Below are 14,812 nucleotides of genomic sequence, written 5' to 3' on the forward strand. Positions count from 1 at the left end.
AGTAAAGCTACTGCTCACCACAGAAGTCTGCTGCTGGTATTAATAGTGCATGTTTCAGTCTGCATGTTAGTATTTTTTAATGAAATAGAAGAGGATTTGAGAAGTCAAAATGTGCCCTAATTTTAAATTCTGCAGCACTAATCATAACTTCTATGGCAAAAGGAAGCCCCTCATTTTTCTCCTTTGCAAAATAAATCTTTTAAGTGTTACCACTTTATTCCAATGAAGATGGCTTCAGGTGTTCATAAGTCATAAGTCATAAGTCAGACTGTTAGCGCTCTAGTTGTTCTTTAGAACACTCTGGGACATTCTGTCATTGGGCTATACTTGGGCTACATCTGGGTGATATGTGTGCTACATTTGGGCTCTTTTGCCTCTTGTGGCCATCTTGGGAGACTTATTTGTTATGACGTTTTATGACGTTTCCCGATTTCCTCATTTGCTACAGTCTTTTCAGTAGGAAATACTTTCAGTTTTTTACTTTGGTTCCATCAAGAAATCATTCAAATGTGTAACACATTTGCCATATATTGTGAATGTTACCACTCCAGTTGATCATTAGATCACTGTAGTAAAGCTAGTGCTCAGCAGGTCAGTCTACTGCTGGTATTCAAAGTGCATGTTTCAGTCTGCATGTTAGAATTTAGTAGCTGTCTGACTGTCTGTTTAAGTGAGTAATTAAAAGTATCTCACTAAATCCATGCATTAGTAACTAAACTATGTGAATGTGTGCATCACTGTCCCTGTTGTTGTATAACATGCTGCATCAGTTGGTCACTAACTACATGAGTTTGTATGTTAGTTATTGATTAGTTGGGTGAGTATTTGTATGGGACACTGATTTTGTGTGTGGTTGGATGGGGTGTGTGTAACTCTATGCATAGATGTGTGAATGGTTGATTGACTAGGTGTATAGGTTTAAGAGTGCATGTGGAAACAGTTGTTTGGGTCACTGTATTTATTTGTGTGTTGGTGAGCAAATATATGTTTTAGTTGTACATTTTCAACAAAGTAAAACATTAAAAGGCATTGTGTGTGATATTTGGTGTATAAAAATAAGTGTATGTAAGAGTCAGTGATTGTGAGAGTAACTATATGAATGAGTGTATAATTGTAATGGTGATTTTTTAACATATTAACTATGAGGTACTATGTGTTTTGAATAAATGAGGTGTTGTGTGTATAATTTTGTAAGTGAGTAAATATAAGTGTGATTCATCTTTTTTATGAGTGAGTAGCATGACTGCATAACCGACTAAGATGATTGTTGATGTGTCAATGTCTATATATGTATATAAGTGCATTTGACAGTGTTCTATTAATTAGTGACTGCATGTATAAGTGATTCTGTTGTTGAATGGGTAGTTGTGTGTGTAGACTTAGGAATCAGTGATTGGGTATGTAGTAACTGGTATTGGTGTGTCAATGGTTCCAAATATGGTATTCTGTATTTTACAGTGAGTGAGGAAAGGTTATACTAGTGTATGATGAGGTGTATCAGATTGTCACGTGGATGATGTCATCAGTGATGTCATCAGTGATGTCATTTGAGATGTCATCAGTGATGTCAACAGTGATGTCACTGAACATGTCATGAATGATGTAATATGTGACATCATCAGCAGTGCATTGTGGGTGCGCGAGTTATAGTTAGCTGAACTAACTATAACGGAGGAATTTCTATGGTTTTGTACGAGTGAAATGTCCAGCTAACTATAACCCCCCTGAAACCTATGGTTTTTTCTGTGAATTATAAATGCTAATTTCTAACTATAACGTTTCTGAAACCTATTTTTTTATTTGTGAATTTCAAAGTTTTTTTCAAATGCTAATTTCTAACTATAACGTCTCTGAAACTTACATTTTTTTCAGTGAATTTCAAAGATATTTTAAATGCAAATTATTAAGTGTAATAGTAGTTATACCTTTCTTTTTTTGTACTGATTTTCTACAGTTTTTTTACCTGTTTATTTTCTTTGGATCGCGCAAATCTCTGCAGGCATTTTAACCGTAGGTTTCAAGCTATGGTGTTATTTATCTGCAAAAAAAGCATTCCACCTCTTTGAGAGGTAACTGATTTCTTTTGGAAAAAAGAGTACCAAGCCAGAGGTACTCTTCATGTACTCACGTTATTATGGATAAAGGATACACCAACATTTGGAACAGATAGTGATGAAGCTGTTTTGTCTTTCATTGAACAGTATGTTACATGTGCCATTTAGAGGAGGCGAAAACAGCTTGAGACAACACATTCTATGGTTACAAAGTCATAGATGTAGAACGTACTGCAGATGGAAATTCAAATGTAAAGGAAAATGTGGTACAAAGTGTGGTTTTGCATTCCCTCGATCTATAATTTCTAAAGGAAGAGTAAATAGATTTTGTCAGCAGTAAGAGATACAATAACTCATAAATCTCCCAAGAATACATACAACCTAAGGAGAACAGAAGCTTAAAAGTATATTAAATATTATAACCCAGTCAATTTGAAAATGTAGAATGCAAACTTGGATATTTAGTTTGTTGCAGAACACTCAATTGCAGTTGGTCACTAAGTCACATCATATATTACAAAATCTGAAAAGGCAGAGATGAAACAAATGTGGGAAGACATTTCTACAGAAAAGAGTTTCAGCAAGAAGTTTTACAGCTTTAGCCTGAAGATGCTTTCCCATAGAGAGATAGGATTGAATGCATGTTTGGATTGCTTGAGTGTAACCAGTTTGTGTTCAAAGTAATGAGGAATCAATTGAATCTGTCTAGGCCTAGCCTCCACATGAAATCAAGCATTGCAATATTTTTCAGAAATCCCAAACATTGCAGAGTTTGAGCCGGAAAGCTCTGTTTTTGTCAAAACGAATATGTTGAATACATACTATTCCAAAAGGAGTCCCCATCTTGAAGTTATGTCTCTTTGAAATGCTTCAATACTTCAATATTACAGGTTGAAAAAAGAATGTTACAGAAAATATAAATATGTCCTGTGACCAAGAAAACCACACAAAAATATTTCCACTGACCCTGCTACTTTATGACAAGTGTTTGCATTGAGTACTACAATATATGCTCCCTATCTCTGCTAGCAAAACGGTTATCCAGTCTCTGATACCCTCCCACATAGATTATGCCAACACTCTCTATGTCGGCCTGCCCAGCCACTTGCTTAAGAAACTGCTGGTAATCCAAAATGCTGCAGTCAGACTTATGCTTATCCTTTCCATTTTTCCATTATAAAAATATGTGTTTATTATATATATCTCTCTAACAAATTTAGATATCTCCTCAACAAGATCAACACAATGCACACAATACTTTGCAAAGAAACACAGTAAATAGCACAGAATACACAGTGGGCAACGGTGGGGGACCAGACCATATACTAACTAAGTGGTTTAAGAACCAAAACTTGGGTCAAGACAAGGCTGAGAGTACATAGAAGTGCGGGGACCCTAGGAACCACCAAAGGTGAGTAGATAGGAACCGCACGGAGAGCGTGTGCAGTGTGGAAACACACCCTCATCCTCCATACAACTCTATGTGTAAGTCACAGTTGGTGTTTTCAAGCGTAAGGTCCATTCTCAGTGGACCCTGAAGAAACCCCCATTCAAGACAGAAGGTCGGAAAGCCACCCCACCATGGATACCCTAGTACCACATTACTTACACCAGGGAAGCTGTGAAACCCAATGGAGGACGTCAGGAAAGTGCCACTGCTGAAGAAGGAGAAAGAGTCCGGTGGAATCCAAAGGGGATTCTAGATGAGAGGTATCTGCAAGCAGAGGGGACAGAGCCTATGCCACTCAGGAGTGACCAGGGGACTTGGAAGATGGATGCCCTCCGATGTCGGGTGTTGCAAGATGGGTGATGATGACCTTGACAGCAGTGAGGACCAGGTGATGCTGAGTATGACCCATGCATGGGCTGTCTCATGAGGGATGTAGAGTACTGAGGGGTCAGTGTCTGGTGGGAGCACCAACAAGCCTTTGCAAATCCAACCAACACAGGAATTGAAGAAGAAGCAAGGTCAGGACCAGCAAGGTCCAGTGGACTCACCACAGGCAGGGGTGCCAGGCCCAGAGCAATCAGAGAAGCCCAAAAGAAACAAAGATTACCCGCAAGGAGACTCACAGGCCAGATACAATGGAGTCCTGGGAGGACCTCATGCAGCTCACTAATAGATACGAGCCACAATGCACTCAATGCAGTGTGGCTGAAGATTCTGATCACTTGAAGTGCTCAAGGTTTGGGCTACTTGGAGCCCAAGAATCGTATTGGAAGGAAGCCAACAATTCTATGCAACTGCAAGTTGATATAGTACACATGGGTTCAGTCATTGCAACCCCCACAAAGGATACTGGCCTCAAACTTGGTGAGAGGCCAGGGCAGGCCTCAGTAGCTGTGGAAAACCAAAAACTGTGTTGCAGAACATTACAGAGTCTGGAGGAGCTCAGGATCAGCAGACTGTTCGACTTAGTTGTGGTTCCTGCAAATGACTCCTTCACTCTAAGAGAGATTCCCACAGGTCTTGGAAGGTTTCTGTATGTTGAACAGATGATGCAGCAGACTGGATGGGAGACAAGGTCAAGCCCAAACAAAGTCCATCCAAGTCCTAAGTGACCACTTGGTAGAAGAGGAAGTGGTGTCCGATCTGAATCTCATACCACAATGAATCAAGGGATCTATAGCCAGGTAGGCCTTTAAGTACCAGGGAAAGGGTTGGGATGATTCAGGTTACCATCCCAGGGGATGTTCTGCACAGGGTAGGTTACTCCTATGTCCTTTGTACAGTTTCACACCAGAGAAGTAGCAAACGGCTCCCAGGACTGGTTTAAACTGGACTATGCACAGGGACACCAAACGTGCCACTCATGCAGACTCAGTGGTGTTGAGAAGTACACCCACTTGGTCTCAATACACAAAATGGTGCCTACGAGGTCATCACAGCTCCCGGTGACAGGATGCCTATTGTTCCGCCTTTTCTCTGCTCTAGCTTGGCTCAGCAGCAGGAGGGCCGAAATGTGTGTCTGTTCGGAAAGAAACCTTTTGTGCTGTCCGGGTCCAGAAGGTTGACACCAGGAACACTAAGAGCCCAATGGAGGGCTATTCCAGCATTTGGAATCATACCTTATGGATAGGATTAATTGCAGCCATGTTCTAGATGGTCATCACTTAATATTGTGGGGCCCCTCTGTATGGTATATGGCTGCGTCACTAACAACCCGGGAGAATGGACTCCGTAGGGTGTAGGGGTGTCCTGCTCATGCAGGGGCACCCTCTTATTTCAAACCCAGTACCCTGTCTTAAGGATTGCCAAGGCCTGCTACAGGGGTGACATATAGCTCTTAAGTGCATGGACCCTAGATATAGGAAACCTAGATCTTTAGTAAGTGGTGCTAGCCCCAGCTTACACAGGCTGCAATAACAGGCCTGTAGTTCCATTTTGAATGCTTTAGCCCATGGGTAACCTCTGAGGTGCCTATGCCCTGTGTACCTTAGTACCATATACTGGGAACTTATAAGATACCCCAGTATCCAATTCTGGGATGTACCTTAGTACTTTTAACAATAATTTAAGTGAGAAAGAAGAGAGACGGGTCCGATCAGAAGGATCCGAGTCAGACTCGTCCAAAATTAAAAATTCGGGCATGCCTGACCTTAAGTCTGGCTACTGTCTACTTTTTATATTGAGGTTTTGATATTTTAGACTTGTCTTCATGTTTAAATATTTAGTCAGTTGATCGTTGAAAATCCTTCTTTAGTGTTACATGCTTTTCTGACCTCTGATTTGACTATCCTTCTCTCTCCAAACATTTATAAAATGAATCCTGGAAGGAACCACAGGAACATGTATCAGTATCCTGCTACCTATCAGTTGGTTTCACGTTACCATTTTTATCTGCATCGAAAAGTTGGTGCTTGCTTAGAGTTATTTGTTTACAGAATTAGAAAAACTTTAACTGCAGTTAAAAAAAGTTAACTGCCGTTTTCTTGGTCTGGCTCCCAAATTATCTGTACCCAGCAAAGCAAAGGTTTATTTGCTAATTTGAGGTCATTTACACTCCTGCTGTGCAGGAGGTAAATCCCTTAGGCACTGGCCTATAGCTAATGCTGCTGCCTCCCCTTTAATGGTACTCAAAAATATTGTGGATACTGTGGCACAATCAGTTTCATCCCTAAGTCCAGGGCAGATGCTGCCCCATGCCCCATGCTCCTTCTGGATCTGTTTTAATACTTCAGGTGGAACCGCCAAAGAAGGGGTACCATGTGTGCTGGTATATATTGCAGCGAAGAATCTCTGCCCCAAGTGGTGCAATCCTCTACCAGGGGAGCCAATTCTGTTGGCAAGGAAATTGTTAGTACCCTGTGCTTTTCCTGCAGACCTGTGTGGGGTTATACTGATTCAGGCTAGTTTGTTTACTTTCCTGCTAAATCTTAAACTTCTTTAACAAAAAGGAACTGTATCAATGTTTCACATAACATTACTATAACATTGAAATACATTTCACCAGTTTTACGCCAATGACTATTGGAGGTTGTGTTTACGTGCATTTATTTGGTAAATAATGCAGCGACATAGAAATAGAAATCAAAAGAAATAGGTTGACTTTAATGCTTAACTTGGGAAGTTTCACATTTACAGGTAAGATAGCCCGACAACTTGAGTTAAGCTTTGAGCAGTGCAGCAACCACAGATGCATGTAAGCGAGAGAGTAGAACAGCACCATATCTGCAAAGATTTAGATTTTCTCTCCCTGCACTGGTGCTCTTTAGACTTTATTGCACAAATGCACTCACTCTTGAACTGTAATACATTGGTGGGTGTGTTTAATGTAAACCATACCGTTTGTGCTGCAAAAAGACCCTTCAATTGCAGAGCACAGCACTTCTTTACATGTGTATGTGTGCTATATTGGGATGCATACAAGAAAAGTTAAAACACTGTTCTCTAATGTTACAACCTGCCTTGGAGAGGCGTACATTTTTGATGCAAATCCCTGTCTATCAATGTTAGAACATAGCAATTTGCATTAACACCCTGTGATTGGTGCATTGGATTACCTATGTACTACCAATAGTACTCCCCTTGCTGTAAAGTAGAGCAAGATAGTGCAAATACCTGTCAGTTACCATGCAGCTACTTTCTAGTGCACAACATGATTTGCACATTTGCCTGTGACGCAAGCCCAGTGCTAAGTGTTGATAAATTTGCCCCGAAATGTTGGATTGTGTTAGGTTAAGTCTATACATGTTGACATGTTGACTTACATGTTGACATGTTGACAAGTCTCACATGTTGACAAGTCTATACATGTTGACATGTTGACTTACATGTTGACATGTTGACTTACATGTTGACATGTTGACTTACACCGGAGTAGCTAGAGGTTGCTGAGAGGCAGGAGCTGGGACAGAGGGTAGCCCTATCACAATGAAATTACAGCTCATTTAGAAGATCCAACAGGATTAAGTTTTAAAAATTAGAAATGCTTATCTTACATTTTCAGACTTTGTGTGTGTGCTGCACTGTATTGTGCAAACAACAGTTGATGGACAGAATATAGAACAATGTCATACATTCGCCCCAGTACAGAGATCTGGGCCTAAATCAATTTTTTTTTTGCTCACCATACCACTCCAGTGTGTCTACAGCCGTATGCAAATCAGTCTGGACCCTGTGTCTCATGGGAACAGTCCAGCCCGAAATGCCAAGCCAGGCTCTCTCCAAGGACCAGTTTTGGGGTTTCCCCTCTTCAGCCAGGATAGCTTGATTCCAGTGGCATGGAGATCACGGGACCCTTGAATGGGCATACCGGTCCCACTCAGGGTGACAAATGCAAAAACAACAGTTGATTGACAGAATGCAGAACAATGTCATCCATTCACCCCAGTACAGAGATCTGGGCCCTTATCTATTGTTTTTTTGCTCACCATGCCATTCCAGTTTGAACCCAGCCATATGCCATTCAACCTTGACCCTCTCCCTCATTGGAACAGTCCAGCCCGAACTGCCAAACCAGATTCTCCCTGGACTGGAAACAAGCATCCTAGGATCGGTTTCGAGGTTTCACCCCTGTTCAGCCAGGATAGCTTGATTCCATTGGCATGGAGGGCATGGGACCCACGTCTGGGTATACCTGTCCCACTCCGTCCATCATCCCCTTTGGTTTAGCTAAGTTCGCCAGACGTTGGCAGGGTATGCCCAGACTTGGATACCTTGCTCACTTTAACACTGGATTCAAGATAGCCCAGCTGATGAGGGTTATGAACCCGAAACTGGTCCCGGGATGCTTGTTTCCGGTCTAGGGAAGTTTGCCCTAAGTTGGTAGGGTATGCCCAGATGTGGGACCCTTTGCTCACTTTGCCACTGGATTCAAGATAGCCTGGCTGATGAGGGTTATGAACCCAAAACCATATCCAGGATGCTTGTTTCTGGTCCACTTAAGACATGGCTTGGCAGTTCAGGCTGAACTGTTCCCGCACATGGTCAGACTGATTTGCATATGTCCATGTCTGAACTGAGGTGGACGAGTGAGCTAAAGAATGATGATATTTTAAACCCAGAACAGTCGACTGGGGATGAGTGCTTGCAATGTTCAACACTCCGTCCATCATCCCCTTTGGTTTTGCTAAGTTCGCCCTAAGTTGGCAAGGTATGCCAAGAAGTGGGTCCCTTGCTCACTTTGCCACTGGATTCAAGATAGCCTGGCTGATGAGGGTTATGAACCCGAAACCAGTCCCAGGATGCTTGTTTCCGATCCAGGGAAGACATGGCTTGGCAGTTTGGGCTGGACTGTTCCCATAAGGCACAGGGTCAGACTGGTTTGCATATGGCCATGGACAAGTACGAGTGAGTGAGCGAAATGGTACGTCTTGCTACCGAGAGAGTCGGGAGTGTTGTGTTTGGGGTTGTCATATTAATGTAATTATGTTGTATTTATTTTGTATGTGTTTGATGCATGCATTTTTGGTATAAGATTTGTTTTTGTTTTTATTATCTGTGTAAAAATGTTAGTAGTTATTACATTTTGTGTTCTAATTTTGCATTTTTAGTTCAATAGTGGGATGTGGGTTTATAGGGGAATAGGGTGGGAAGTTATTTAATTGCCTCAAATTGTAAAGCGCTCTGATATCCTTCGGGATCAAGTTTGCACTATATAAAACTTCATAAATAAAATGATCATGGATTAAACCCAAATCAGTTGACTGGGGTGAGTGCTTGCAATGTTCAACACATCGTCCATCATCCCCTCTGGTTTTGCACTGTATTGTACTGAAAATTTGAGATGATTCTCTAACATAATTTCGTTCTGGAATTGTATCATTTCAGTACAAAACCTAAGCTAGACTCATTCAGGAACATTTGCACTATTATGCAGAGGTGTGTGTTTGGCACATGATTGTCTAATTGTACACCAACATTGGGGGAAAGAGTAAGAGAGTACCAAATTTGTAATAATGTTGTGTTTTCTTGCACTCACCCTCTCTTGCACTGCAGTACAGCAACTTTCAGTGCCGCTGTTTGTTGTATGACAGGCTAGTCAGTCTGGGCCAGGGTGCCTTCCATCCCATCAGTGATTATTCTTGAAAAAATGTTATCGTCCTTGAACATTGTCCGAAATTCATTAAAGGTATCTTTTAATTTTTACATATCTTTTCTTAGCATTTTTATAGATGTTTTCATTTTTGTTTGCTTTCCTAGGTATATAACGTATGGCTGAAAAGTTCTAGTTCTCATCTTGTACAATGTTAATATATTCATCATCTTCATTAGGTATTACATTATGAATTTAATGACTGGCTTTGGAAAGATATATCAATTATTTTCAGCGATATAGATTATTCAATTTCATACCAACTTCTGCATGTTGCAGTCTTGTGCTTGTCATATTCCATTACCCTAATCATGAAAAGGTTGTGATTTTTAGTGCTCTTTGTTTATGAAGTCTTTGCATCTTTCTTTTACTGTTGTATGTGTTATTTTTGGTGGATTGTTTGAGTCACTTTCAATACTAGTGGAAACGCTTTTGCACTTCGCATAGTGACAGAAATTGTTGTGAAACTCAACTTTCTTGCCAATTTCAAACAATATGCTTTAAAGTTTTTATGTAGAATCACTTGTATTTCTTGGAGCTATGTTTTGTAAGGCTGTTGAAGGTTCCCATCATATTGCCACATAAATTATAGTTGTACCTCTCATTTGGATATTTCTGATATGCAAGACTAAATTTACAAACATTTGGTGCTGCGCCTGCATGACAAATGTGATTCAACTCTGAGAAATTTGTTTTAGATATGCTTTCCTGTGCATCACTTGTTTTGCATCACAGTAACTAAAAGAAGTGCAAAGTATTGCTTTGTGTTACATCAGGGGTGCATTTTATGGGTGCTAACTTGCCATTCCTATGCAATCATCCATGTTTATTTTTACGCAAAACCCTAACTATAACAAAAGTTGACAGGGTTTTGCACCACAAAATAATTCCTCTTTGGAATAGGTGTTTAAATTGTGAAAAAACAAATTATCCTAACAGTTCACAAAATCAGTAAGGAAAATAATGTTTTGTGAACAAGATGTCACATCATTTCACCATCTTAATAGGGCTTTTTCCATTCAGGCATCCAGAATTGAGATTGTTAGATTTACCATTTCTCACTATCATAGTCATGACCATGTCCAAAAATTGCTTGGCCTATATCTCCTCAAACAGTTTAGGGTCATAGAGATAGTTACTAGCGGGACTATTGGGAGGCAAAGGCTATCTCGACCGAGAATAGGTTAAGAGAGTTATGGTTACTCACCCCATTTACCTATGCTTCGTTGAACTTCTTCAGTTTGACAACACTAGATATAAATCACATAATGTCAACACCCACTACAGACAGCCATGGCGCACCCATAATTTTTCACACAATGACTGTCGGGCCCTCCCTACTCTACTAGGTGGGGAATGCCAAGCGCATAGCTGACATTCCTCTGTACAACAACTAGGGTCCTGGAACAGGCAATATGGGCTTGCGTTGATGAAGGGACCAAGAACTAGGTGCTTATGGATGGCCTCAGGAAGATCAAGTTCAAACAATTCTGAGACAGACGTAACATAAGAATTGTTTGAAGAGTTGATGATCAGTGTGTCTTGCAATTCACGCTAAATTTTACAGCGAGTTCAATTCTTTAGGAATGCACAAGTCAAGTAATCTACTTGCAAGAGTCACAGGCAACATTTGTAATTTACACTCACCAAAAAGGGTTGGAGATCAGGAGGAAGGTAGCAGTGCTAGTTCACCACACGCTCAGTACTCTGTCTGACTTCCTTTTTGAAATGGGTGGGGAATTCCCATTCACTGTGGCACAGGGTGTGCAAATGGCTCCCACAACAGAGGAGACATGCAGCTCCACCATTACACCTAAGCGGGCCTTCACAAGCCTTGAAGGTCCTAGGATTCTTGATTCCGGTCTAGGAAAGACATGGCTTGTCAGTTCGGGCTCAACTGTTCCCATGAGGCACAGGGTCTAGGCTGATTTGCATAAGGCCCTGTTTGAACTGGGGTGGTGTGGAGTGCAAATAAACGATGGATTTAGGCCCAGATCTCTGTACTGGGGTGAATGTATGACATTGTTCTCCATTCTGTCCATCAACTGTTATTTTTGCATTTGTCACCCCAGTGGGATGGGTATGCTCAGACGTGAGTCCCATGCTCTCCACACCACTTGAGTCAAGCTATCCTTGCTGAAGACGGCTGATAGCCAGAAACCAATCCTAGGATGCTTGATTCCGGTCCAGGAAAGACATGGCTTGGCAGTTCGGGCTGAACTGTTCCCATGAGGCACAGGGTCTGGGCTGATTTGCATATGGCCAGGTCTGAACTGGGGTGGTGTGGAGTGCAAAAAAACGATGGATTTAGGCCCAGATCTCTGTACTGGGGTGAATGTATGACATTGTTCTGCATTCTGTCCATCAACTCTTATTTTTGCATTTGTCACCACGAGTAGGATGGGTATGCTCAGACGTGGGTCCCATGCTCTCCACACCACTGGAGTCAAGGTATCCTGGCTGAAGATGGCTGATAGCCAGAAACCGGTCCTATGATGCTTGATTCCGGTCCAGGAAAGACATGGCCTGGCAGTTTGGGGTGAACTGTTCCCTTGAGGCACAGGGTCCAGGCTGATATGCATATGGCCATGTCTGCACTGGGGTGGTGTGGAGTGCAAAAAAACAATGGATTTAGGCCCAGATCTCTGCACTGGGGTGAATGTATGACAATGTTCTGCATTCTGTCCATCAACTGAATTTTTTTTGCATGGAGCTTTGCAGGCACCACCATCCATATTAGTATGCCTGCATTGGGAATGCTTTTCCATTCGAAGACTCTGCTTATGAAAGGCATACTGTAAATTACTTTGGGCATCTGTTGTGGGCCCCTGGGGGGGTGGGTGGCTGTACTTGGGGGGTGATGATGGTACCCCCCTTCATTGCCAGGCACAAGGTGGTAGGCACCGCGCGGTACCTTTCACTTTGTCCCTGTCAATGCACTGGATTCATATTCAACACTGCGGCAGGTGCTACTTACAGCACCGCCTGCCATACGGTTGAAGATGTGGGATGCGACCGCCAGGCTGCCAGTCGCATCCTAATTGGCCTAGCGGGAATGCCACACCTCTGGCAGCAGGTCCCGTTTTCCGGTTCGGTGGCAGGCAGACAAAGTCTGCCCGCCATCGTAATGGAGCCCTCCTCATTTAGTGGTACTAAAGGTGCCTAGATGGTCAATTTCCAAAACCTATGACCTAGACAAATTTGGTGAAAAAGTAATCTGAGAACCAGGAGGAGACCAACCTGCTCACCTGCCTGTTCGAGGTACATTGCCAGTCAGATTAACTTTGCGGATTCTCCTGCTAAGTTCTTCTGTGCAATAGCAAATCCATTCAGCAGTCCTTTGCCATAAATGTATGCAACTTCATTTACCTGCCTTCAGCTACCTCCTCCTACTTTTTTAAGCCAGAGATTTTTTTAACTTCTAACTCAACGGCTAAGTCAGAGGGTAAAAGTCTCCATGGACAATGGTTCTCAGAAAATGATGTTACCTCCTCGGACACTTTTGTAGGGTTCCCCACTGATTTTCTATCTTCTACATCACTTTTTCTTTAAAACATTTTCAAGCCCTAAGGTAAGCACTAACCGTGTCCATTCAACTTTTTCGAGTGAGATCTGCAATCCATTGTGGTTGGCCTTAACCTTTTCACTTTGCACAGTCTAGCATGACCAGATGGTTAGCACTTTTATTGTTTAAATGCTATTTTACAGCTTCTTCATGGCTCCGGTTCTACTGATTGGGATTTTGTTATTTTGGGTTCAAATATTTCATTAAAATGTACTCTCTTTTTCTAAATTGGTTGGGATTTTTCTTGTGTTGTGTTTTAACGTATTATTGTTTGTCTGCTGCATAAATAACTTACACATTACCTATAAGTTAAGCCTGACTGATTTTTGTGGCAAGCTTCCCATTGTTAAGCACAAGTCAATTTAATGTATTTTTGTGTTTCATCCTGCAAGGAACTGTGACTACTGCTTGACCAGGGCTCAGACCCCAGTTAACTTACAACCCAATTTCTCACACTCCATTTCTTCACAGTAAACATTTTCTGAAAAATGTTTGAACCCATGTGACACGTTCAATGAATATTTGTTGACAAATATGTCTCTGCACAGCTATCTTTACATCCTTATTTCTCAGACTGTAAATAATGGGGTTAAGCAATGGGGGGGTCACAGTGTAAAATACAGAGATAATTTTATCCCGATGTTCAAAGGTTTTAGATACTGGTTTCATGTACATGGAAATGGCGGTGCTGTAAAACATGATAACAACAATCAAATGAGAGGCGTAGGTGGAGAAAGCTTTGAATCTTGCTTCATTGGAGCGGATTCTCATAATGGTAGTAATGATGCAGATGTAGGAGACAGCAGTGAAGAGGCTTGGTAACAATAGTGCAAAGATTCCGGCAGAGAAAATGACCATCTCAGTAACAAAGGTGTCCACACAGGACATCTTCAGAAAAGCTGTAGCCTCACAAAAAAAATGATTGATTATTCTGGTGCCACACACTGGCAATCGCACTGTGAAAAAGGTATCCAGGAAGGCCATCACACCACCACTTAACAAGCAGCAGGACACCAATGTAATACAAACTGACATGCTCATGATGACTGTGTAACGCAAAGGAAATACAATGGCTACATAACGATCATATGCCATGACTGCTAGCAGAAGACACTCTGTAATTCCCAGAAGCAGGCTTGCGTACATCTGAGCTGCACAGCCAATGAAGCTGATACTCCTTCTATCAAGGAGCTGTGCTAATATGTAAGGAACAGTCACTGATGAGAAGCAGATGTCTATCAACGAGAGGTTTCCAAGGAAGAAGTACATAGGAGTATGTAGGCGAGGCTCAGAAACACAGACTGTGATCAGGATCACATTCCCAATGAAAGTCAATATGTACAGCACCAGAAATAATGCAAAAAGAAGGGTCTCCAAATTCTGGTCATCAGACAGGCCCATTATCAGGAACCCTGCCACTGAGCTTCCATTTTTCATCTCCATGATGTCCACTTTCAACTCTGCTGTAGGAAAAATAAAACCGGTCTACAGTAAATACACTGTGCCTGCATGCATTGTGTGAGCTGATGCAGTGCATGTACATTGTAGACTACTTCAGGGCTATTTAACATGTTATAATTATGCATGGCACACAATGCAAAGTTTGGACTATCAAGTTACGATTGTTCCATTAACTAGTCTTATAACCAGTTACG

At 41.7% G+C, this 14,812-nt stretch overlaps 1 protein-coding gene across 1 annotated transcript; it reads right to left on the reverse strand.

The window, feature by feature from the left end:
* Nucleotides 1-13,622: 13,622 nt before the first annotated feature.
* Nucleotides 13,623-14,600, reverse strand: LOC147664136 (olfactory receptor 2D3-like). The gene has a single exon (XM_086949955.1). The coding sequence runs from the start codon at nucleotides 14,598-14,600 to the stop codon at nucleotides 13,623-13,625; it is 978 nt and encodes a 325-aa protein (XP_086806081.1).
* Nucleotides 14,601-14,812: the final 212 nt, after the last annotated feature.

This window comes from Lissotriton vulgaris, unplaced genomic scaffold (assembly GCF_964263255.1).
Source record: "Lissotriton vulgaris unplaced genomic scaffold, aLisVul1.2 SCAFFOLD_1700, whole genome shotgun sequence".
Lineage (NCBI taxonomy): Eukaryota > Metazoa > Chordata > Amphibia > Caudata > Salamandridae > Lissotriton > Lissotriton vulgaris.